Source organism: Chlamydomonas reinhardtii, chromosome 12 (genome assembly GCF_000002595.2).
Source record: "Chlamydomonas reinhardtii strain CC-503 cw92 mt+ chromosome 12, whole genome shotgun sequence".
NCBI classification, from domain to species: Eukaryota; Viridiplantae; Chlorophyta; class Chlorophyceae; order Chlamydomonadales; family Chlamydomonadaceae; genus Chlamydomonas; species Chlamydomonas reinhardtii.
In genome coordinates, this window is record NC_057015.1 from 2,235,392 (window position 1) to 2,257,885 (window position 22,494).

At 62.1% G+C, this 22,494-nt stretch overlaps 4 protein-coding genes across 4 annotated transcripts; 1 reads left to right on the top strand and 3 right to left on the bottom strand.

Moving 5' to 3' along the window:
• Nucleotides 1–15: 15 nt before the first annotated feature.
• Nucleotides 16–3,602, bottom strand: CHLRE_12g508100v5 (uncharacterized protein). Its single transcript, XM_001690792.2, has 7 exons — nt 3,364–3,602; nt 2,895–3,086; nt 2,548–2,710; nt 2,270–2,400; nt 1,489–1,994; nt 784–900; nt 16–588 (listed from the first exon to the last, which is right to left on the bottom strand). Exons 1-7 carry the CDS (start codon nt 3,461–3,463, stop codon nt 406–408), a joined length of 1,392 nt encoding a protein of 463 aa, XP_001690844.1. The 5' UTR covers nt 3,464–3,602; the 3' UTR covers nt 16–405.
• Nucleotides 3,603–3,675: 73 nt separating this feature from the next.
• CHLRE_12g508050v5 (uncharacterized protein) lies at nt 3,676–13,071 on the bottom strand. The gene is made up of 29 exons (XM_043068201.1): nt 12,739–13,071; nt 12,149–12,310; nt 11,956–12,055; nt 11,580–11,823; nt 11,330–11,492; nt 11,163–11,182; nt 10,767–11,057; nt 10,453–10,659; nt 10,002–10,313; nt 9,769–9,870; nt 9,486–9,651; nt 9,224–9,374; nt 8,987–9,106; nt 8,750–8,868; nt 8,513–8,655; nt 8,265–8,414; nt 8,017–8,142; nt 7,734–7,921; nt 7,525–7,618; nt 7,309–7,415; nt 6,986–7,187; nt 6,743–6,822; nt 6,416–6,614; nt 6,054–6,282; nt 5,151–5,953; nt 4,928–5,023; nt 4,618–4,804; nt 4,304–4,477; nt 3,676–4,202 (listed from the first exon to the last, which is right to left on the bottom strand). Exons 1-29 carry the CDS (start codon nt 12,782–12,784, stop codon nt 4,192–4,194), a joined length of 4,992 nt encoding a protein of 1,663 aa, XP_042918166.1. The 5' UTR covers nt 12,785–13,071; the 3' UTR covers nt 3,676–4,191.
• Nucleotides 13,072–13,191: 120 nt separating this feature from the next.
• On the top strand, nt 13,192–17,284 carry CHLRE_12g508000v5 (uncharacterized protein). Its single transcript, XM_001690972.2, has 9 exons — nt 13,192–13,322; nt 13,430–13,566; nt 13,684–13,851; nt 13,915–14,018; nt 14,213–14,543; nt 14,931–15,066; nt 15,623–15,804; nt 16,224–16,460; nt 16,754–17,284. Exons 2-9 carry the CDS (start codon nt 13,540–13,542, stop codon nt 16,805–16,807), a joined length of 1,239 nt encoding a protein of 412 aa, XP_001691024.2. The 5' UTR covers nt 13,192–13,322; nt 13,430–13,539; the 3' UTR covers nt 16,808–17,284.
• A 1,099-nt stretch (nt 17,285–18,383) lies between these two features.
• CHLRE_12g507950v5 (uncharacterized protein) lies at nt 18,384–22,431 on the bottom strand. The gene is made up of 8 exons (XM_043068200.1): nt 22,037–22,431; nt 21,471–21,646; nt 21,231–21,242; nt 20,857–21,024; nt 20,573–20,690; nt 20,214–20,410; nt 19,677–20,025; nt 18,384–19,531 (listed from the first exon to the last, which is right to left on the bottom strand). Exons 1-8 carry the CDS (start codon nt 22,332–22,334, stop codon nt 19,374–19,376), a joined length of 1,476 nt encoding a protein of 491 aa, XP_042918167.1. The 5' UTR covers nt 22,335–22,431; the 3' UTR covers nt 18,384–19,373.
• Between the last annotated feature and the right edge of the window lie 63 nt (nt 22,432–22,494).

Below are 22,494 nucleotides of genomic sequence, written 5' to 3' on the forward strand. Positions count from 1 at the left end.
AAGCATGCGCCATGCGTGCTGTCTGTTGGCACACGTGTTCGCCTGTGCGGCATGGCAGCAGAGCACCTAGGGCCTTCCACTCTGCTTTGATGGCTTGGCTCAACCCAGCGACACTGGGTAAGTGTTAAGTGGCCGGTCAATGTTATGCCAGTTGCACACGGGCAGCCACCAACTCGGGCCACCAGTCACTGCAAGCACGTCCGGATGGCCGCATTCCATGTACAACATCTGATGCTACACGTAGGGCCAACCGGCTCGAGTATACGGTACCAGCACATGCACGCGCTGTTGGGTTCCCAACCCCATGCTTCACGACGTGTTCAGTGTTCCTTACTCCCTACACATTCCTGCAACGTCCCCTCCCCGCAGTCCGTCCTTCTTGGACGGCGACCCCCCCGATACGGACTACAATACGACCGTCAGGCTAAGCTTGCTCTTGTCAATCTCCGACTGCGCGCCCACGCCCAACGTGCTGACGCCCACTTTGTACTGCGGCCCCGGCACGTGCTCACGCCTGTCTTCCCGCCAGCGGCGGCCCATGGTGAAGCCCTTCTTGTTCCCACACGTGGCGCCACACGTCCCAAAGCCCTGCACCGAGCAGGGACGCACAAGCACAGATCCTTGGTGAGATACAGGCTTCAAAGCGCGTCAGGAACTCTGCTAAGCATACTGGGCCTGGTGACCTGGGAGCCGCGGCGTGGCAACTGGCAAGTAAGGCGCCGACCTCAACAGATGCCAGGATACTAGACAGGGCGTCTCGCACCTTCCCCCAAGCACTCTCACCTGGAAGTCTTTGTCTGCGTAGTCGTGCGGCGCGGGGTTGTCGGCATAGTCGGCGGGCACCTCGTTCCGGAACTTGATGGACACGGGTATCTTGCCATCCGCCTCCTTGGCGTCATACTGCGTTCGTATGAAGGAATGGCAACAGACGTGGTCAGTTCACTTCCAGTACCTTCCAGTCACACATGTCTCCATGAAACCCCGCCAGACACTTGTTTCAAGGCTTGACCCGGATGCGCGCCTCCGCCTTACACACGCTGCCGTCCGTCCCCACATCAAATCCCTAACCACGCTTCCGCACCCACCCGCCCAGAGCCAACTTACAATCACCAGCAACCCCCGCACGTATCGGCCTATCGGGTACTTTGCCATGACATGATGTCCCCGCTTCCCATCCCTCTCCCTCTCCCTCTCCCTCTCCCTCTCCCTCTCCCTCTCCCTCTCCCTCTCCCTCTCCCCGCTTCCCATTCCTGTTCCTGTCCCTGTCCCTGTCCCTGTCCCTGTCCCTGTCCCTGTCCCTGTCCCTGTCCCTGTCCCTGTCCCTGTCCCTGTCCCTGTCCCTGTCCCTGTCCCTGTCCCTGTCCCTGTCCCTGTCCCTGTCCCTGTCCCTGTCCCTGTCCCTGTCCCTGTCCCTGTCCCTGTCCCTGTCCCTGTCCCTGTCCCTGTCCCTGTCCCTGTCCCTCCCTTCGTCTCCCCTCCTCGCCTCACCTGCCCCGGCCCCGGCCGCATTTCTTTGCTTCCCGGGTCCTCCGGCCGCCACGAGATGCTGATGGCGGGCGCACTGGCCCGCACCAGCTTGTCAGCGCGGTCCGCGGTGTATGCCCCCGGCCCCGGCACCTTCTCCCGCCTGTCCTCGATGGTCGCGCCACGCAAGCTGAACGCGGGCTTGGTGTTACGCCCCGGCTCCGACGGCACACCGTAGTCGGCGGGCCCGGGCCCAAGCGGCGGCCGCGTGCTGCCGGGCCGGCCGCCGAAGGTGTAGGCGGGCGCAGAGCGCGAGTCACTGCCTACGCTGTGCCCGCCGTCACGGGGAATGACCGGCTCCCTCGCGCTGTAGGCGCCGGGCCCGGGGACGCCGTTGGCAAGGGAGCCGGCGTCGCGCGAGGCGCGACCGATGCTCCAGGAGCTGCGGCGGGGGCGGTAGGGGTCGTAGGGGACCCCGTAGGCGCCGGGGCCGGGCACGCCGTTGTTGAGGTGCCGGTCGCTCCGACCCACTGTGGAAGAGGAGGGAGGAGGGTACGTGTTTTGCGGCATGCAGGCATGGGAGGACGTGTTGGCTGCAAGCAAGGACGCAGGCCGTGCAGCGCTGGTCCCAGGGCCGACTGCTGTAGCCCTTGACCTGAAACGAGTGTCCTCCGTGGACCTTTCAGAAGCTCCCAGTCCCTTCTTAGACACAACGGTACTGCGTGACCGCACTATCGGAGCGCAAGCTCTGCCCCACCGCTGCTGCGTATGCTGTCCAGCAACAGACCGGCATGGCTCCACCCACCTCCAAACGTCTTGCCGTCCGAGTGGGACCGCCGCGGCTGCGTGTCGTACTCGCCAGGGCCCGGCGCATCCGCCGCCAGTGACGGCGCCGCGTTGCGGAACTTTATCGTGGCGGTGTGCACCTCCCGCGGCCTGTTGATGACACCGTGACAGCGCTTTATCTTCCGTATCAGCTCCGATGTCAGCCTCCCCGCATGACCATGCCACATACTGGCACTGCCTGACCGGGACACCGTCTTCTAACCCCTCTTCTGTCACCCGCCGCCGCCGCCGCCGCACCTGTAGTCTGGGTCATATGCGCCGGGCGCCGGCTTCCGCTCCGCCTCCTTGTCCGGCTCCGTGCGTGGCGCCATTGTGAAGGCGCTGGCGGAGCGGCGCACCACCTTGTCGGCCGGTCTGGAATCATATGCGCCTGGTCCCGGAATCCGGTTTGCTGACGAGTCTGCGTTTGGTAGTCGTGGGACAGCGCGGAAAATACGCATAAACGTCCACTTGGGAGTTTGGGTGGAGGCTTAGTTTGCCAGGCTGCAAACGCATGCTCTGCTGGTGCCGGCCGGAAACATGTTATTATTGGCCGCGCAGCTTATATTTGGTACTGCCGGGTTGCTGTTGGCGACGCTGCGCACCTGGCTGGGCCTTGCCGCCGAAGGAGAACGCGGGCTTGTTTGTCAGGACCTGAGCAGTCTTTGGCCGGTAGTCCGTGCCCGCCGGCCCGTTGTTGGCGGCCCAGTTCGTGCGGGAACTGGTGCCGAAGCCGGTGCCCTTTGTGTTGGTGCCCCATAGCGGCCCATACTGTCCGGGTCCTGGGCCGGGGTCGGCTGCGCAGCGGCAGGCCGGTGCGGAGGGAGAAGCGGGCGGGCGCAGGGAGCGGCAGTGACATCGACGCAGAACAGCATGCCACTAAGACGTCCATGGACGCAAATTTGCAGCCAGGTATCCGGACGGTGGTTCGAACGATAGCAAGCTGGTGGGCCGCGCCCAACCAGAGCATGGAAGCAGTCCTTAAGTGTCCAGCACTTCCGAAGCTCAGCTGGATCATTCACGCATATAACGCAGACGTGAAATGCGATGCAAACGTGGGTTTGTCAAATTTACCTGGCGCGCGCTCGTGCTTGCCACTGAACGAGTATGCAGGGGCTGTTGGAAGGGTGAACGCTTTTCCTAGCTTGCGAGATACTTTGTAGTCCTCGCTCATTTGCGTGGAGAAGCAAATCGGTGACCCTAAAGCCTGAACTTATTTACGTCAGCTCGAGTGGCTGCGCATAGCAGGGTTGGGCAATCAATAAAAAGTTCTTGGTTGTATGTAAAAGCTTTATTGTTTCGAGAACCTCAGCTTGGTTCTGGCAAAACATGAGGTACTTCGAGTAGAGGTCGCTATTGCCTCACAGCCAATCGCTCTGCGTGTACGCTATTATCCTAAATCTCAGGACCAGCTGAATCCTTTCATTTGGCGACAGGCCGTTTTAGCTCGGTTGCCCACCTTGCCCAACCCCAGGCACACTTCCGTCGCCCCGACCCTGCACACTCCCAGGAGCTCCAGCGTGCTTACCGTTGCCCCGTGTTTACAGGGCCCACTCTGACAACAAGACTAGATATGATGTTTGGCAATACTATCAGCGCGTAAATGGGCGCTTGTGAATGCTCAACACGTCCATAACGACGTCGCATTTCCACACAGTAGTGCAAGCGTGCCCAAGCGGCGTCAGGTGCCTTCTCGGATTAATCCGCGCAAGAATAAGCAGGCACGTCTAAATTGATCGTAGTTCCCTCTCATGACCAGGTGCAATCCATAGCATGCAGCACTGGCCAAGGACTCAACGGTGTGACCAGTCTCACATGAAACAACCGCCCGCCCCTAGCAATTCCGCCGTCATGTCAAATGCCGATTCAGTAAGCATGCTTCATGTCGCGGAGACGCCGCCGTTACCGCATGCCTGCAGGAGCACGAGTAATACACGTGTCAGCTCTGGCTGTCTGAGCACCGCAACTCAGGTCGGGAGCAAGCAGCCACCCCTGGAAGCCGTGTTCCGCTCACCTTGCTGCCATCCGCCGCCGCCACCGCCACCGCCGCCATAGCCCTGCCCGCCGTAGCCCTGCCCCCCATATCCGCCATTGCCCTGCTGCTGTTGCTGCTGCTGTTGCTGCATCATGAGCTGCTGCATGCGGGCATCGTTCCCGCCCTGCTGCATGCCGTAGCCAGCCGCCTCGCCTGCAGCGCCACACCAGAACAACGTATACAAACAGTAAGACCGGGTAAACCGCATGAGTACCGTAACCTACACCGTCGCAAATCATCCGGCCTAAATTTTTCCGCGCAACACACAATCCAAGCACGGTGACCAAACTCACGCTTGACAGCCGGCACGGCGCCGGGGATCTCCAGCAGCCGGTCCAGCGGCGGCAGGCGGTTGGTCTGCACGTCCGTCTCGAACTGGCCGCTGGTGACGTAGTCCTCGAAGTCCAGCAGGCAGCGCTCGTAGTGCGCGCGCAGCGCCGCAGCCGCGGGCGTGTTGGGCTGTGCGTTGCTGGCTGGCGTCTGCGTAAGATGCCACACATCGTTTGGGGGAAAAGGACGTGAGCAAGCCATGTAGCACTGGAACTGCCTTGAAATTGCACAACGGACACGATTGAACCGGGCGCCATCAAGGCCATCACACACCTGCGGGTGCACGCCCTGGCTGGCGCACAGCTCCGGCCATAGCTGCTTCAGCACGCACACGTCGTAGCCGCCACGTAGGTGCACCTCCAGGAACAGCTGCAGCACAAGCAACGTCATTGGCAACGTCACATGAGTTGCAGGCGCGCGGAAAACAGCAAGCTTGTCTGCTATCGCGCTGGCTCAAGGTTGCAAGTAAGCCCAATATCAAGTGTGCACGCCCCACCTTGTGCAGGTCCACGTCCCGGCCGCCCAGCTGCGGCAGGCGGTAGCGCAGCACGCCGCGCTGGCGGTACCAGTTGACCAGCATGTAGTGGAAGGGTTCCCGCTGCGGCATGGCCTGCAGCAGGTGGTGCGGCACCGCCTGGCGACGGCCGCCCGGGTTCCGGCTCTGCAGCGGTTGCGACAGCAGGTCAGGCGCGACGGGCCGGCCGTTGTCATCGGGGTCCGCCATCACCGCCTGCTGCTGCTGTTGTTGTTGCTGCTGCTGTTGCTGCAACAGCAACTGTCGCTGCTGCTGCTCGCGCTGCTGTTGGAGTAGCAGCTCCTGCTGGCGCTGCTGCTGCAGCGCCTGCTGCTGCTGTGCCGCCTGCTGCTGCTGCTGTTGCTGCTGCTGCAAGAGGACCTGCAGCAGCTGGCGCGCGAGGACACCCTGCTGAGACTGCTGCTGCGCGGCGTTCTGCAGCACCTGTACCTGCTGCGCAAGGGGGTAGTGCGCGATCTGCTGGTAGATCTGACCCAGCAGAGGCTGCTGCTGGATAGCTTGCGCCAGCAGATTGTTGTTGCCCTGCGCCTGCCGCTGCTGCTGCTGTTGCTGCTGCAGGAGCTGTGCCCGGCGCTGCTGCTCCAGCATCGCCTGCTGTGACGACATGTTGCCTCCCGCGCCGCCGTGCTGTTGCTGCTGCTGGCGGGGGTCGTCGCTGCCGCGGCCGCTGCCACCGCGGGCGTTGCCGCGGCTCTGCTTCTTTCGCGGCGGCGGACGGCCCCGGCGGCGAGGAGCACCGCTGTCATCGCTGTCCTCGCTGACGTCTGCAATACAGGAAACCCAAATGCACGATGACACAAGTCAGGACCACACGATAGAAACCTTGCCTTGCCAGTGCGGAGTAGGGACGCGTCAAAGACTCACCGCTGTCCGAGCTGCTGCCGTCCGTGGGCACGTACTCGTCGTCGTCCTCCTCGCCCATCTCCTGCTGCGCCACCACCTTGGTGGCGCGGTCGCGGGCCTGCAGGCGCTCCGCACGAGCCGCCATTGCTGCCGCCGCCGCGGCTGCCGCCTCCTCCTCCGCCTTGCGCTTGCGCTCCTCCGCCAGGCGCCGCTCCGCCTCGGGGTCCACCTCCAGGTCCCACGGGCAAACCTGCAGCAAAGTTCAGCAGACCTGATAATGAGATGCAAAAAGCGACGCGCGGCTAGGGCCTAGGGCCACAATGCAACTGACCCCTCTAGCAACTCCACTTAGCCATGCATCTGCCGCAGTTCGGAACACTCACCCGGGCCTGAGTGTTCTCCAGCCCCTGGCGGTCCCACTCAACGACGACGCTCTCCCAGGGGTCGAAGTCCTGGTGGTCGGGCGCAGCGGGCTGTCCAACGTGGATGACCTTGCCCTTGTACCAGCTGCCGCTGATCTTGGCGCCCTGCTTGCCGCCCACGTACATGCGGCAGCGCTCGCCCGGCTGCCAGCCCTTCTCCCTGTGGCGATAAAGCAAGCACGCAGGATCACGGCTAAGCCACACGGTGGTACTGCGCAACAAGCGGACGCACACCCAGGCGACAAATACATGCACCACAAAATCCACTGCCACATCCCTGACACGCACCGGGCCTTGTCGACGATGTCGCCCCGAATGACAAAATTAGGCAGCGTGTTCTCGATGTACAGCGGCAACACCACCTGGCCCTGCAATCCCAGTCCAGGGCAACAGCATGTCAGCAACCAAACTAAAATGCCTGAGGCTGCAAGCAAAGCGTACGGAGGCGCGGTGTTTAAGAGCACAAGGAAAAACAAGCGCAAAAGTGTGTATGCGATGCAGCAACGCGGAGACGCGGTGTGTGTGGCTCACCTGCGCCTGCTCAAACCGCGGCAGTGGCGCGCGCAGCGGCGTGAGCAGCATCCACATGCACGGCGGCCGCGAGGGCGGTGCGTACGGTTGACCCGAGGTCTCCGGCGCCTCCCCGCCCTCCGCCTGCGCCTCTGCCTGTGCCGCCGCGTGCGCAGCAGCGGCAGCCACCGCCGCCTCCGAGGACTGCTCTAGCAGCGGATACCTGTGCGTGTGCCGATGCATTGCTGTCAGTCAGAACGTCCAACGCCACACAACTCCGGAATTCCGAAACATTTCTTTTCTGGCAACAACGCCCATCATACGCAGCTGGCGTGTCGACTCACGTGCGGTAGGAGAGGCACGCCACACGATACCGCTGTGCGCAGTGCATGTCGTTGACCCGCGCCCGCATCTCCTCCAGCTCATTCAGCCACTTCTCGTCTTTGTGTGACTGTTGCAGGCAAGGAAGTCAACGCCCGATCAGCGACGAGCCCACAACTGCACAGTAAGGCAACGCTGAGCGTCGCTATGCACCAGGCAAGTTGTGGTCCTCCACTCACCCGCGCCACTTGGGCAAACTTGTCGATGTGGCTGAAGATGCCGCTACGCATCACCACGACCTCCTCGTTGGGGCCAGGGAAGTACAGCGGGCACCTGCAAGTGATGAACACAGCCTCCTCAGAAGAGCCGCCGTGTCCACTGGTACATGGCACATACAGAAGGTTCCAGCGGACATGCTGCAAGTTGCCGCTCATAGCTGTGAGCCCACCTGGCCTCGTTGATGCGCTTCTGGAACCCGGCACGCGTCAGGACGAACGGCGACTCGGTGGTTGTGAGGAACTGCTGCAGCGCCAGGACGTGCAGCGACACCTCGCGAGCCGTGAGGTTGGGGTTGCGCAGGCTCGCCTGCCACGCGTCGCGCAGCTGCACGGTCCACGTGTCGCTCAAGGCCCCGACCTGCACACCGTCGGCCACAAGTGTGTGGTGCACATGAGGACTGCGAACATAGATACGGCAATCACTGCTTGCTGCCAGCGCTATACGTGCCTCACCTGGAACAGCATGTCCTCCAGAGCCAGCAGCACCTCAGCGCCGCTGAAGCGCGCCAGCGCCTGCGTCTCCGGGTTGCTGCACTCGGGGTCGTCCTCCAGCGCCTCGCGAGCGGACTTGTACGTGTACTGCGTATACAAACGGGCGGAGCGTAAGCCTTGCTGCACACACGCCAAAGGAGCCTCACAAATGGCGCCACTGCTCCTCAGGGATATCAGGCCATTGCAGGCTGCGTCGCCGGCGAGCTCACCCGCAGCAGGTCCAGCAGCTCGCCCAGGGTCTTGGGCCAGGCGCTCGACTGCATCCACCAGTCCACCTCGCCCATAATCGCCTCCATGGCGTTGCACACGCGGTCCTCGATGATGAGCGGCAGGCGTGGGATGCCGGGCTGGTGCGGCATCTGCAGGCAGGGACATTACGCAGGTGATAACGTTACAGCACCGCCCAGAGCAAAGTATCGTAGTGCGAAGCGAAGCTGCAAGCTTGATAAACGCCCACCTTGTTGAGGTCGCCCTTCAGCAGCGGCGCCGTCAGGTGGCGGTAGCCGCTGGCGCGGCGGATCTCCATGTCCTCCGGCGTCCACGGGATGGCGGCGCGCGCCAGGTCCGCCTCAGCCACCTCGCCCGGCTCGTGCACACGGCCTGTCATGGCAAGGCATAACAACGTGTGAGAGGTACATGTTCCGCGCTAGCAGGCATGTGTTTCCAAACACGGCAGATTCTGCAACTGCCGTACCGTGCGTGAGTTTCTTGGGGATCTGGATGCTCTCCAGCACGCGGAGCAGCGGCGCCTCGCGGCCGATGTTGCCGCGCTTGAGCCACTCCACCAGCTGCTCCAGCTTCTCGCCCTCATACCTGCGTTTCGTTTACACGGCAAGGTTGCTGGTCGTCCAGGGCAAATGCAACAGCCACACAAGGCGGTGGGACAGCGCGGCAAAGCTATGCATTTATGTTGGATGCCCGAGAAACCTACCAGCCCCAGCTGCCGTCAGTGGGGTTTTCCACGAAGATGCGCCACGCGCCGGCGTTGGCGCCGAGAGCCCAGTAGCGCCGCCCGCGGTAGTCCTTGCCCACCGGCTTGCGCAGGCCCAGCCTGGATTGCAGAAACATATGCGGGCACAGCGTTGGGCTGTGGTGTCCGGACAAGCAAAGCCGCAAGCCAGTGCACCGCTGCCCCCCGCCCTTTGCCTACAGTTCCTAAGCCACTTACTTGACGCTGTCCATCCAGCGGATCCAGAAGTTCGGGTCCTCCGCTTCCACAGGTCCCGACGGCAGGAGCGGCTGCGCCAGGTCATCTACCGCGCGCCGCGAGCCACCATCGTCCCCAGACGCGGGGTTCACGCCACGAGCTGCGCGTTCGGCTGGTTTGCGTCAGCAACACGATTAGGGAGAGGAGGAGGTTATGCGCATTCGAGCTAGAAAGAATAGTATAGAGCAGGTATGCCCCGTGGTGCACTGGACTGCAAGCTTACCGGCCAGGAGCTGGTTCTTCACGGCGAACATCTCCACGCGAGCATTGATGTGCTCGCGAAGCACCTCCGACGCTAGCGCCATGTGAATGAGTGCCCGCATGATCGTCAGCTTCTGGCGCGGCTGGAGCAGCACATACTCGCGCGTGCGTAGCGTCTCCGCTATGGCCTGTGCATGAATGCGCATCAAGTTGGCAGGAGTGTGCAACACGGCCAGCATCCACGGTACGACCCTGCCCTTCAGGCCTTTTCCAGACCTGGACAAGTGCTTCTGAAACTCCCTCACCTTGGCCTCCGCTCCAACCACGTCAATCGATGCACCGTGAATTGCAAAGGCCGTGCGGTCCACCCAGTTTTCCACCTTGGCCTCGTCCGCCATCAGCTTGGACTGCAGGCGTGCAAAGCACCAAACGGATCATTATCTCGGCGCAATTAACCAGCCATACTTGCGGTCACAACTGCTGCAGTGTGCTTGTGCACAGCGCGTCCCCAACGGTTTACCCGCACCCGCATCCTCACCTCCTGCGGCAGCTCCTGCTTGCGTGGGGCGTGGTTATCGATCATGCGCAGCAGACCGGCGTGCAGGTCGCGCAGCAGCGCTGCCGACGCGATGTAGTTGTAGTCCACAATGCTGTTGGGGTCGTACAGCACCTCGGGCTCCTCGGCTTGGTCAGCCTCGCCGCCCTCCTCCGTCTTTACCTTGGTGTCCTGCTCGGCCTTCGCCCGCAGCGGCTTGCCATCTGCTGACCGCTGGGGCAGCGGCGCTGGCATGATGGCCGCCTCCAGCGCACGCAGCGGCATCGCGGGCAGCTGGAGCATGAACGCGAACGTCTGCGGAAGAGCATGCGCATGGAATACCGTAAGGTCATGCGGTATAGCGAGCCGTGATGCAACTGTTTCGGGCTTGCACAGCGTGGCAATCCCTTGACGCCGAGCCAGCTGCACGGCATGCGTCTTCAGGTAGACTCACCATGGCCATCTCCCAGACCGCCAGCACCTCGGGCACCATGTCGGGGTCCACACGCCAGTCCGCCACCGCCTCCGGGGGGTCGCCGCGGTCCGAGTCCGCCGCCGCGAGCTTTGCCAGGTGCTCCGCGCGCCGGCGCTCCCACTTGGCCTCCTGGCGCTGCCGCTTCAGCTCGCCGCGCTCGTCCGCGCTGAGGCCAGCGTCCATCGCCTGCGAAGGGTTGCGGCATGCGTCAGACTTCCTGCACATACTTGGATACGCACGTCACCAGGGCACACCCGCACCCGCTTACGTGCACATTCGTTTGGCAGACGCACCTGGCCCATCTCGTCGCCCTCCTTGCTCAGGTCGCTGTCGTCCTCGGCGCCATCCTCATCTCCAAAGTCATCCCAGTCATCGTAGTCGTCGAGGTCCGGCTCCTCGTCACCCACACAGCCGTCTTGGTCCGCCGCCGGCCCCGCACCGATGGTGAGCGGTCCACCCGGCGTCAGCGAGCGGGTGCGATGCGCGTGCGTGCCAGCTGCGCCCTCCTTGTCGGCCGCCGCCGCAGCAGCCGCAGCCGCAGCCGCGCCACGGCCTCTGCCACGCCCCCGACCGCGCCCCGGTGCCTGTATAAATGGTTCCCACCCAAAAGGTCACAATACTTGTCTGCAAACCCAGCAGACGGAGCATCATTCCTAGACTACTACATCACCCGCAAACAAGGGGCTTACCTTCTCTTCGTCATCATCGCCTGCAGGCACAAGCAGTAGCGGCATCGAATTACATGAATGAGCGCAAGAATCCTCAGACAAAGTCGTCACCGGTAAACTCAAAGGTTGTACCCTTCAGTCCGCAACCGACGTACGCATCTCGTCTGTACTCATAACAGGCAACTCACGTTTGCCACGGCCGCGGCCGCGACCGCCACCACCGGTGACGTGCGTGACGGGCGGGTTGGCAGCTAGCAGCGCGGCCCGCTCCTGGTTAGCCTGCTGGCCCTTCACCGCCGTCGCGATGGGCTGCAGCTCCACCAGCAGCGGCGGAGTCGCCAGGCTGTTGCTCTGCATAAGGCAAGAAGCACGTCAGTTCATGCGTTGTCACCATGTGCACCACCCAGCCAACGCGCGCAGCCACCTATGCATACTGACCTTCACCCATGCCACGAGCTGCGGCAACACGAAGGGCGTGTCCTGCTTCAAGTCGTCCACGTTGTACACAGTTTGGCTGTCGCCCGGCTGCTGGCCGGCTTGCAGCAGGGCCGCCACGGCGCCGTGCAGCGTCACCGTCGGATTGCTGGCGATGCAGGCAGCGGCGCGCAGGCAGAAGTCCAGCTTGCGCTGGATCGGGGCAAACAGCGCCTCGTACGCCGGCGCCGGCTGCTCCAGGCGGTACCTGCAACGTCAGGCGCAGCCTCATCCCCGTTACAAAGTGACAGTAGACACTTGTATTAAACACACTGACATTGCGTGTGCCCATGTGTAAACACACTCCTGCCCCCATCCACACGTGTCTGAGAGCACTCACCACGCCTTGTCCGTGCAAATCCACACGCTAGCTGGGTTTCCGTACGAAATTACCCAGTCCGTGATTGGTTGCGTTTGAACCGTGACAATCGTCGTCGCATCTGTACATATACATGGTTGGGGTTTGGCGTAAGTGTGTGCCTGCCCTGGCTCAAGGAGGAATGGTGAGAGACGTGGGCTTCTGCGGGTCGCACCTGGTGGAGCGTCAACCGGAGGGCAGTTCCCCACCGCTATCACGCTTCCAGGCGGTAGCGTTGTGAGAGCGTCCAAGCTAACGGGCGCATTCCCAGCAGCCGTGTTGATGATGGTGAACTCGCTCAGGGTCCGCAGCGGCAAGTCGGTGTCCCCGGCGGCCCCTGCTTTTTGGGCGCACGAGGTGGTCGCAGGGAGGGAGGGGGCGGCGACCAAGGTTATCGGTCGAGGCCGTACTATCCAGTTTGGAAGCCGAAATCGTGTTGACGAACACTATCATTATTGCATCTTAACGCCGCCCGGCTGCCTGCGGCTTCTGCGCCAGCGCCAGGCTGGTCGCCGGTAATCGTGAGCATGAGCACGAGTTCGTGCACCCAGCACGCCGGAATAGGATGCCATGGATTCGTCCAGAGCACAGCTGAGGAGCTTGGGCTCAGGACAACCGCCGCGGCAACGGTCTTCGCCTTGGTGTTAGATTGACTACTTTCGCTTCCACACGCCGCGACCGCGCCCATGACCGCCGCAGCCCCCGGATGACTCGTATGCTTGTAGAGACTTCATGTTCCGGGCCTTGCATCTCGGATTGACCTACCGTCCGCGTGGACGACCGGGGGCTGCTCCTCCTGCGTCTCCGCCATGCTCCGGGCTCCTTACAGCGCAGAGCGCAGCTAAATGTGTGCCACTGAAATGTTTGACCGAACTTTGTGTCCCGGCTCAGCAGACGGTGCACGACGACGTCAAGTCCGGGAGACCATAGCCCGCCTGTGAGGCTCCGCGTCTGTGCAGTTCCTGGAAATAATGTAAACAAGCCCTGGCGTGCAGGTGAAGTACGTCGTTCAGGGAGTTCCAGAAGTTTGTGTCCAAACCGGTCGCTTTGTTTTTTTGCTAAGCGTTACAAATGAAACTAAGCGTGCAATTGAATCAGCCTGGAAAGCGGCGCCTAAAAAGCCAGGAATTTCCCAAACTCAGAGCTGCATGCAGGCTGAGTGCTTTGTCCCAGCCCCCCACAGGAATTCCCTGGCACTAATTTCTTCTCCCCTCTCTAGTTAGTTGATACTTAGAGGTCAGCTACAATCGTAAGAATGTTGTGTTCCCGCACAACCGCCCCTCGGGGATTCGGGAAGGCAGCCCTTGCTCTGCCCTCCCGCGCTTCCATCAAATGCCGGGCTGTGCAAGGCAAGCACGCTGGGGTATTGGGGCTCCGGAGCAGGGCTTTGCACATAAAATGCGCGTGCAGGTTGGCCCCGACGCGCGCTAATCGGCAGCGTTCCCATTGCATGCAGGCTCTGATCAGCAGCAGGTGGTGAGTGCGCCCGTTGAAGCGGTCGCAGCGCCCGTGCCTGTGCCGGTCGCGGGTGCGCCGCTGCCCCAGGAGACGACCGCGACGTATCCGATGCCGCCTCCGGCGCCCTACTACCCGGTACGTGTAAATAAAAGCTGATGTGGAGCGACAAGCCGGTCGCGAGGCTAGCCACTGCGATTTGGAGGCTCGGCTCCGGGCAGTCGACGATGGTTCTAATTCGCGCACACTCCGCAGGGTATGCCCGCGGACGCTGCTGCACGCCAGCAATACTACATGGCGGCCCCCGCTGCCGCCTACTATCCTCCTCCTCCGGCTCCCTACAAGGAGGAGCCTGCCTCGACTGGCGCTCCTTGGTGGATTTGGCTCGGCGCGGGTGTGATTCTGGGTCAGGTCCTTGCTAAGGTACGGTGACTTGCACTTGGCAAGTATCTTTCTCTTGCCAACGGGCAATGCCTGGCCGCGCAGGTCCAGGAGTATATGAAGAACCCAAAGACGCCGCAGCAGATAATGATGGAGATGGCCATGAAGCAGATGTCTGGCGCTATGGGCTCGCCGCCTGGAGGGGCGGGGTGAGTTGGGCGGCGGACGGAACGTGGGGGTGGGGGATGGGTGGGGGTTGCGAGCATGAAGAAGATAGTCGCGCACAGCACACGTGAGTACCATGTTTGCGGGAGAGCTGGGGCACAGGCGCGTGCCCACCCAACTGCACACTGCCTTCTGTCACCCATCACGGCCCGCTCAACACCTGTACACACGTGCACAGAATGCCTCCGTTCGGCGGCCCCGGCAGCCCCTTTGGCGGCGCCGCGCCCGGCGCCAACCCCTTCGCCGGCGCCGCCCCGGGCGCCAACCCCTTCGCCAACTTCGCGGCTGCTGCGGCGGCGGGTCCCTCCACCGTGGACACCACCGCCTCTCCTGCCTTCGCGGGCGCCAGCAGCAGCGGTGCCAGCAGCAGTGAGCGCAAGGGCGAGAAGTTCGCATCGCGCCTCAACAGCGAGGGCCGCGAGCCCCGCAAGCCGGAGCCGGCGCCTGCGGCAGCAGCGGCTGGCGCCGCCGCGGCGGCGTCCAGCGCCACCAAGCCGCTTGATGTCGTGGTGAGTTTCGGCAGGGACATAATGCGGTTGGGATGATGGCCTAGGCTGCAAAAGGGCGAGGGGCGGATCGAGGCAGCTAGTTCTACCAGCTTTCTAAAGGCAGGGCGATGTCGGGGGTGAACACATGACGGGGCTCCCCTTGCGCATGGGCGATATTAAGTCAGCAAAATATTGAATCAAAGTGGAGGGCTGGGCGGCACAACGGTAGTGCGTTGCCTTGCCTGCTGACGCGGCTGTGAAGATATTCCAGTGACAGTATCCTGCAGCACCCCGCACCCCCTTGCTCTCCCCTCTCTGTTCTTCGGTTGCTCTCCTGCTCCATTTGCGCCGCAATCCCTCACCCCGTAAACGCCCAGCGCTCCTCCTGCCCCCTTCATTTACGCACAGGAGCCGGTGGTGAAGGAGCCCTCCAGCAGCGGCAGCAGCTCGGGCGCCAGCAGCAGCGGCCGCTCGTCGTTCTTTGCGGACGTGGACGCCGAGGCCAGCAGCCGGGCCGGGGGCACCAGCAGCAGCAGCGGGTCAGGTGAGACGATGGGTGGGGAGAGCGAGGGAGAGGTAGGGCTGAGGCGGGGCTTAGGAGTGCGGGTGGTGGAGAGGAGAGAAGGGGGCACGAGAGGGAGGTGCGGGATGTAAAGAGGAGGGGAGTGAGCGGCGGCCGGGCGAGAGGCATGTGCGGTGTTAGCGGGTTGTGAGGCAGGCGGCGGCGGGGTGCAGCAGGTAGGGTTGGCAAATGAATCAATGGAGGGGCACCAGGGTAACCAGGGCTTGGGTCCTGCGAGTGGGCAGTCAGGGTGCTTGCGCGTGCCGGGCAACGCGCTGCTGGTACCTCATGGCTCCGTGCGTGGGCACCCAACCGAGGGTTAAGGGTTCCGCTTGCGACCGAGCCACAACTTTCTGTCTTCCACCGATGCCGAACATCAAAGCCTTCAGCGGCATGCTCGGCCAGGCCCCACGGTATTCTGCGGGCCACTCCTGCACTCAGCCACCCTCCAAGCTGTGCCCGAACCTGCCCCTGGCCCTCACTCCTCCGGACTCCTTTCCCACCTCGCCCGCTGCCCCCGTCGCTGCCGGTCCCACAGGAGCAGCGCCTCAGGACACGGGCGTGATGACGGACATGATGGAGAGCATGCTGCGCAACCCGGAGATGCAGAAGATGCTGTACCCCTACCTGCCGGAGCCCATGCGCAACCCGCAGTCCATCGAGTGGATGCTGTCCAACCCCGAGGTCAAGAAGCAGATGGAGCAGATGTTCGCCAGCCAGGTGCGTGGCTGTGTGTGTGTGTGTGTGTGTGTGTGTGTGTGTGTGTGTGTGTGTGTGTGTGTGTGTGTGTGTGTGTGTGTGTGTGTGTGTGTGTGTGTGTGTGTTGAAGAGCACAAGGAGAAGTAAGCGCAGACACTGTGTATGCGGTGCAACAATGCGGCGGCATACGGATATGAGTGTGTATGCATGTCGGGGGGTGGGGACAAGAGGGGAAGGGGAAAGCAGCGGGCAGGAGTGGGGTGCGGAACGCAAGACGCACGCCTCACCGAGCGGCTTAATCGAGGTGTTGGGCAGGAGAAAACAAACCGTGTGTCCTACCGCCTACCCGTAATCGTCCATGCTTTCCTTGCCTGAACCCTGCTGAAGCTACAATCCTTCCTTTCTTGCCCTCCGCGCCAACTTTTTCCTCCCCAACACAGAACGTGATGTCTCCCCAGATGATGGACATGATGAAGGGCATGGACTTCAACCAGGACAAGGTCAACAAGCAGTTCGCCGAGCTGGGCCTGAAGCCGGAGGACGTGATCAGCAAGGTCATGGCCAACCCCGACCTGGCGGCGGGCTTCTCCAACCCCAAGGTGCAGGCGGCCATCATGGACATCTCCCAGAACCCCATGAACATCGTGAAGTACCAGACCGACCCCGAGATTATGAAGGTGTGTGTGTGTGTGTGTGTGTGTGTGTGTGTGTGTGTGTGTGTGTGTGTGTGTGTGTGTGTGTGTGTGTGTGTGTGTGTGTGTGTGTGTGTGTGTGTGTGTTGGCAGGGCGGGGGCAGGCAGGGGCATGCCGCACAGGGTGCTGCTGGTGGGGGAGGGGGGTGCGTATCGCACAACGCATGGTCCTGCTGGAGGGGTCGACGCACTGACGCGGAGATGTTTAAGCGGCTGCGCCTGGAATAGTGCGGCATGCGCCTGACCATCCCTTGTGGCCCCCGGGTGATCATGTGCAGGTGCTGGAGAAGGTGACAGAGATCTTCCAGCCCCAGATGGGCGGCCAGAAGTAATTAAACAACAGCCGGCCAGGAGCAGAGCGGGGCCTCGCGCGGAGCGGCGCAGTGGCTACCCGCGCGCAGCGGGTTGAGGTGTGACCCTCGTTCTGACAGATGACGTGGCGACGCGGTGATTGATTGCAGGTTGAGGTGTTGAAGGGTGAGAAAGTAAGGCAGGAGGGGTGGTCGGCAGAAGGGGCGGATAGCTATCCGGAAGTGGCGGTTGTCCCGCGCGTGATGCATAGTTGCAGAGGCCGGGCTTGGCTGGAACGGCCGGAAATGTATTTCGAAATACACGAATAGTCGCAATGGATGATAGAGAAGGAGGCAGATGCGAGGCTAGCGTCTGAACACCGCGAATGCCCTGTGTAGCTGTGATCATCACAAGCTGCGTGTGCCCTGCTGTACTGATGCGTAGGCGCAAAAGTGCGCATGTGCCAGGGGCCATGGAATGGACTCGGGAGAGGCCGAAGGCTGTAAGCACCATGGCAACATACCCGGCACCGTTCGAAACCAGGCAATGCCTTTCCCGCATAGGTGGATCCACAACCAGCCAGGGCGCACGTGCAACAGGGAGCCCGATCAGGGGAGCCCGTTGTTGTGCGTTGGTGACCTTACACGACAGTCGAAACAACACCTTTTGCTCTTGTTTCAGCGACAGTCAACACACCAGTCGCGTGCCGCTCAGCCGGTGAACGCCACTGACTCATTGTGCAAGGCCATCCGCCAAGCCCTCCAATAGTCCAACCGCCTACTGCTGCGGCCTGCGGCAACTTGTCGGTACAGTAACTCCGGCGTTCGACCAGCCATGCACTTCTGCTCTGCCGCTGCAGATTGTTTGCCGTCTGCTTGAGGTATGGGCGTCAGCTGCACCCTACGGGACCTCGCCAACCTGCCTAAAACCTGTCCCATCGCACGCCTACTGCTGCGGCAGCGCTCGTGCTGACTTCGCGTCCCCAGTGCGCTGGTTGTTGGTATCGCAGGGGGTGCGTGGTGAGCGATCGGCCCCGTGCTACACACAGACCCGTCCTGTTCGTATTGTGGCGACTGGGCCGCCCTGCAAGTAATGGGGTCTGATTGTTGTTTGCCATCTGTTGGGGTCTGCGAATCAGCTGCACCCTACGGCAGTTCACCAACCGCCTTAACATTGTCCCATCGCACGCCCTGCCAAGGATGACTGCTTCAGGTAGCTTAAGAGCCAAAGGGCACTTCGCTCGGCACTTCGAATGCAGACCAGCTAAGGCACATCCGTGCACATCGGGCCACAAAGACGGCAAGTACGCAGTCCAGAAGGGGAAGCCATTGTGGCGGCGGGGCGGCTGTGATGCAGAACATCTAGGCGAGGCATTACTGTATGTGGTGACATTATCGGATGACGGGGCCCCACAATGTCTGCCCTTTCCCTTCGTTGTGGGGGCGTTCATGTCGCAACTGGAAAGCGAGCGACGCAGCTTTTGAGGCCTTGTTCCTCGACCAGTTATGAACGTGCTTGTAAGACTTTGTAAGCTGCGCGCGGCCTGCAGTAGTCCCAGCTGGCCCCAGCAGTTGGCTGCCCAGCCTCAACCTTCATGGGCCTCTCTCTGTGTACACCGTACAAGCATAGTTACAGCGCTTCAACAGTCTTCCAGATGACCAACATTCTCCCTTGACTGGGTCGTCGCGCTGTTGCGCTCTTGGACCCGTTCCGTCTTGAGCCCGTTCCGTCTTGAACCCGTTCCGTCTTGAGCCCGTTCCGTCTTGAATCCGCTCCTTGAACCCTTTCCTTCTTGAACCGGTTCCGTCTTGAACCCGTTCCGCCTTGAACCCTGTTCCCTCTTGTTTCTCCTTGCCATACCGGCCAGCACATGCCTCCACTACGAAGCGTCCCTCCTCCTTACACCCAGTACGCCTTCGCTACATGCCTAGGAACACATGCACGCGTCTGTGTCACACGCTCTTCGCTAAATCATAGATGTACAAACGGCGCTGGTATCCCTCATTCGAGAGCCACGCCTACATTCGTTAAGAAAGCCCTTCTGACACGACTGACACGTGCACGCAATGAAGCAACAAAACGGCAACGGGGAACACGCTCGAGTCACGACACCGTTCTTCGGTTCCGGCACAGGATGCTGCGCAGTCGCGCTCTCCCTGCCCATGCATTTGCTCTCAATGCATCACAAACGACAAGTATATCCCCATGGGCGCAATGCAGCCTGGGGCGTTGCGTTTTGTCAAGACACACACAACATAACTCGCAGCAACATAAAACAAATTAAACGCGCCGGCAAGACGCGAGTAGGCGCCCACCTTGCTTCAGCTGTAGCCCCGTCGCTCAGCAGCCGATGCTAGCAGCTGTAACTCTCGCAGGGCAACTGGTATCGAAGCGTAATATCGTATCTTCAAACGTTGGCTTGGTCCCTGCTCCCTAGTAGTACGCCATACCGTACTTAAATGATGCACGAAGCGCCTCTCCTCCATCCCACGCAAGCAGCATGTCAAAGCTTGATCCTACACTCCTGCGCTATGTAGGTGTGGACATGGCAGCTTGCCGACGGCAGCCGAATGGCCACTCGCTGCCTGCGATCTCCAGGACACCCGCTTACTTGCGCACCGACTGCTGCACCGGCTGCGGCGCCTCCACACGCACCGTTGCCGGCGTAGCAGCAGGCTGCAGCGGCGCGGGCTTGTGGTTGATGGCCCACACCGCCGACAGCGTCACCAGGCCGCCCAGCAGCTGCATGGGGCTCAGCATCTCGCCTGCACGTCCGGAACAGCAAGGCACGGTTCAGCGGCTCCAGTCCCAGCCCCTCTGAACCCCTTACGAACACCACCTTTGCCTACATACGGGCTGCAGAGCCTTAAGCCAGAAAGCAGCAATTAAAACCCGTTACGGTGTACTCACCGAACGCGTAGAAGCCGCCCAGGCTCGCGAAGACTGGCGTGAGGAAGGTGAGCGAGCTGAGCGCCGTCAGCGAGCCGCGCGAGGCCTGGTAGAAAAAGGCTCCATAGCTGACCGCGCCGCCCAGCACACTCACGTAAGCCATGGCCGCCCAGTCCTCGGCGCTCAGGTGCGTCAGCTGCTCGCCGAAGCTGGCCGCCAGCTCCGCCGGCGGCGCTGCGGCAAAGGAGCCGTCGGCGCCCTGCGCGGCGGCGACGACCGACAGCACGATGCCGCCCAGCACCATGTGCCAGCCGGTGGCGATGACGGGGTCCACGTGCTTCGTCACGTAGCGCACCATCACCGTGCCGATCTGCGAGAGTGTGTGCGTGTCATTTGCGCGAAGGAGTCATGGTTCGTCATGCAAGAAGTACCGAGCGACAGCGCCCGCCAGGGCCTTACTAAAATGGACCACACGAGCCCCACCGCTCTGTCCTCTGCTGCTCGAACCCATATGTATCCCATATCGGTCCGGTCCCTCACCCTGCCCAACCTACTCACCGCCATGGACTGCGCCGCCAGCAGCATCCAGAACTCGCCGCTGTTGGCCAGCCCGCCCTCGCCGCCCAGGCCGCTGGGCAGCTCCGGCCGCCAGGCGCCGCTGGCGATGAGCGACACCGTCTCCGCCAGGCTGTCCCCGGGCAGCTCCAGCATGCACAGGCCCAGCACGCCCAGCACCAGACCAAACACGCCCACAGCTGCACACGCACAAGTGATAAAAACATACACCAGAGGGTCAGTGCATGTAGCGCATGCGGGAGGGATGCGGGGTAGGTGCAAGCACCGAGCAAGGCGCTGCGGCTCCAGCATACGCGCAACCCCACCGTCTTGCAATGGTATGTCTCCGGAACTGGTCTCACCGTTCAGGCGCTCGCCAAACAGCACAGACGCCAGGATGGCCACCGTGAGCGGCTGCGAGTCGATGATAACGCTGCCCAGGCCCGCGCTGGTCTTGGTCAGGCCCTCAGCCAGGAAGCCCTGCACGCCAAAACACAAACGTGCGGGCAAGAGACGCGTCAATACTTGCTACCCTGCGGCATTACAAGACGAGGTGCGGAGAGCCGAGCAGGCCCCAAGGCTTTAGGTCGGCGTACGCAATGAGTAGTAGCCGAGCCGCCGCTGACTGAAGCCCGAGTTATCGCACCTGGAAGCAGGCGCCGTCAGCCAGTGCGAACGCCAGGATCCACGCCCAGGCGGTCAGCGTCTTGGGCTGCGCGCGGCCCGTGGACGCCGCCCACGCCACCAGCAGCAGGCCGGCGGGCAGTAACCGCAGCGAGCCCAGCAGCAGCGGAGTTGTGTGCGCCACGACACCCTGTGCGGAGCGGGCCGCGGCAGAGTGCAACCACGGTTACTGTTAGCGGGGAAGACAATGCAGGGTGGCCGGTGATATACAGGGACATGGAGTTCTTACCAGAGGCCACATGGCTGTCGTTCTGCAAGCCCGGCCAATCCCACCACTGCACGGCTAGGCAGAACCCCCTCTGTCAAGGCAGCATGTCTGATCATTCAATCTCGCACCTTCATGGCCACCTGTAGATCCGAAACGGTGATGTACAGCCGCAGGGGCAAAGGCAGGGGCACGAGGTACAAGGTGAGGCAGGTTTGTCCAGTGTCAACAGACCTACTAGACGGCTCCGTACAACCCCTCCGTACAACCCCTGGATTCCCTCCAATCGCATTAAAGTACGCATGCTGCAGACACTGCCCACGGGCCACGGCCAACGCGCACCCATGCTCCCTTGCCGCCTCAGCACCCACCATGCTGGTGCCCCACAGCGCGAAGGGCGAGATGAGGAACGCCGTGTGCAGCAGCTGCCCCAGCAGCGTCCCATCACCGCCTTGCATCAGTCCTTCCATGCCGGAGCCGGTGCTGCTCGCCAGCTGTGGCTCCTCCCCCTCCACCTCCTCCAGCATGCACTGGACTCCATCCAGCCCTGCAGCGGGAATGCAGGGCAGTTGTTTCCAAGTCACAGTGAGTAGATGCAGCTGACCTGAGCTTGAGGGGGAAAATGCACTGCCAGATGGCTGGCTTGTGCTAGATCCACCACGCGGGGGATTCCCCGCGTGAGGTCAGCAGGTGCTGGGGTGCGCTGACAACTGGGTGACCCCTGACGCGCCACGCGTCATTTCCGAGTCACTGCAAAACCCAGCCAGTTCACCAATTCAGATGGCGCATTCTCAATATTATATTAATGCGTGCATGCTGGCCTAGTTTCCGGACGGAGCGCTGACGAACGCACAAGTGTGCCAGCGAGCCTCACGATGTTGCGGGCATATAACCGGAGCCCCTGGTCCCCGACGTCTGGCACTATAACCGATCTCACCTGATAGAGTGCACACTACCTCCGTGTGTGTCGCGGGTGGCGAGTCGTGAGTTGGCCCTGTGCCCAGCCCCGATGTCTGGGCAAAGTGCTGCAGCGTTGATTTGCCCAGATGTGCATGTGAAGCTAGCAAATCAGCTGCCTGCGATGCATTGATGAGGTCGTCCGGCGTGGCGCGAAGTGCCGGCCCCGGCAGTTGCGGCCCCAAAACGTGCCGCTGCTTTCTGGCGTGGCAGCCGAAATCCGTGCTGGCCTTGTGGCCACTACAAAGGGAGCGTCTATGCAGGCGTGCGAGAGCCATTTCTCCTGAGGTCCCGAAAGAGCCGTCTAGGCGTTGACAAGTGGAAGCGCAGAAGGATACACAGAAATTAAATGTTGAGCCCAGTGCTTAGCAGACGGCTTGCCTTACAGGAATTGGGCGTGGCCAGCATCAAGGCGACCAATTGCGCAATGCCGCTACC

What these genes read in the sequence shown, in the direction of transcription:
- CHLRE_12g508100v5 (XM_001690792.2), bottom strand. Translation starts at nt 3,463, where the DNA reads ATGAGCGAGGACTACAAAGTATCTCGCAAGCTAGGAAAAGCGTTCACC. An exon ending in GCATATGACCCAGACTACAG is followed by an intron (nt 2,401 to 2,547) that starts GTGCGGCGGCGG and finishes TGTCATCAACAG; the next exon opens with GCCGCGGGAGGTGCACACCG. An exon ending in TGCGGCCGGGGCCGGGGCAG is followed by an intron (nt 901 to 1,488) that starts GTGAGGCGAGGA and finishes ATACGAACGCAG; the next exon opens with TATGACGCCAAGGAGGCGGA.
- CHLRE_12g508050v5 (XM_043068201.1), bottom strand. Translation starts at nt 12,784, where the DNA reads ATGGCGGAGACGCAGGAGGAGCAGCCCCCGGTCGTCCACGCGGACG. An exon ending in CGCTGGATGGACAGCGTCAA is followed by an intron (nt 9,107 to 9,223) that starts GTAAGTGGCTTA and finishes TCTGCAATCCAG; the next exon opens with GCTGGGCCTGCGCAAGCCGG. An exon ending in CGCGGTTTGAGCAGGCGCAG is followed by an intron (nt 6,823 to 6,985) that starts GTGAGCCACACA and finishes CTGGGATTGCAG; the next exon opens with GGCCAGGTGGTGTTGCCGCT.
- CHLRE_12g508000v5 (XM_001690972.2), top strand. Translation starts at nt 13,540, where the DNA reads ATGCCGCCTCCGGCGCCCTACTACCCG. An exon ending in CTCCGGCGCCCTACTACCCG is followed by an intron (nt 13,567 to 13,683) that starts GTACGTGTAAAT and finishes CACACTCCGCAG; the next exon opens with GGTATGCCCGCGGACGCTGC. An exon ending in CCAAGCCGCTTGATGTCGTG is followed by an intron (nt 14,544 to 14,930) that starts GTGAGTTTCGGC and finishes ATTTACGCACAG; the next exon opens with GAGCCGGTGGTGAAGGAGCC.
- CHLRE_12g507950v5 (XM_043068200.1), bottom strand. Translation starts at nt 22,334, where the DNA reads ATGGCTCTCGCACGCCTGCATAGACGCTCCCTTTGTAGTGGCCACAAG. An exon ending in TGGCGGCGCAGTCCATGGCG is followed by an intron (nt 20,026 to 20,213) that starts GTGAGTAGGTTG and finishes ACACTCTCGCAG; the next exon opens with ATCGGCACGGTGATGGTGCG. An exon ending in GGGCGGCTTCTACGCGTTCG is followed by an intron (nt 19,532 to 19,676) that starts GTGAGTACACCG and finishes CCGGACGTGCAG; the next exon opens with GCGAGATGCTGAGCCCCATG.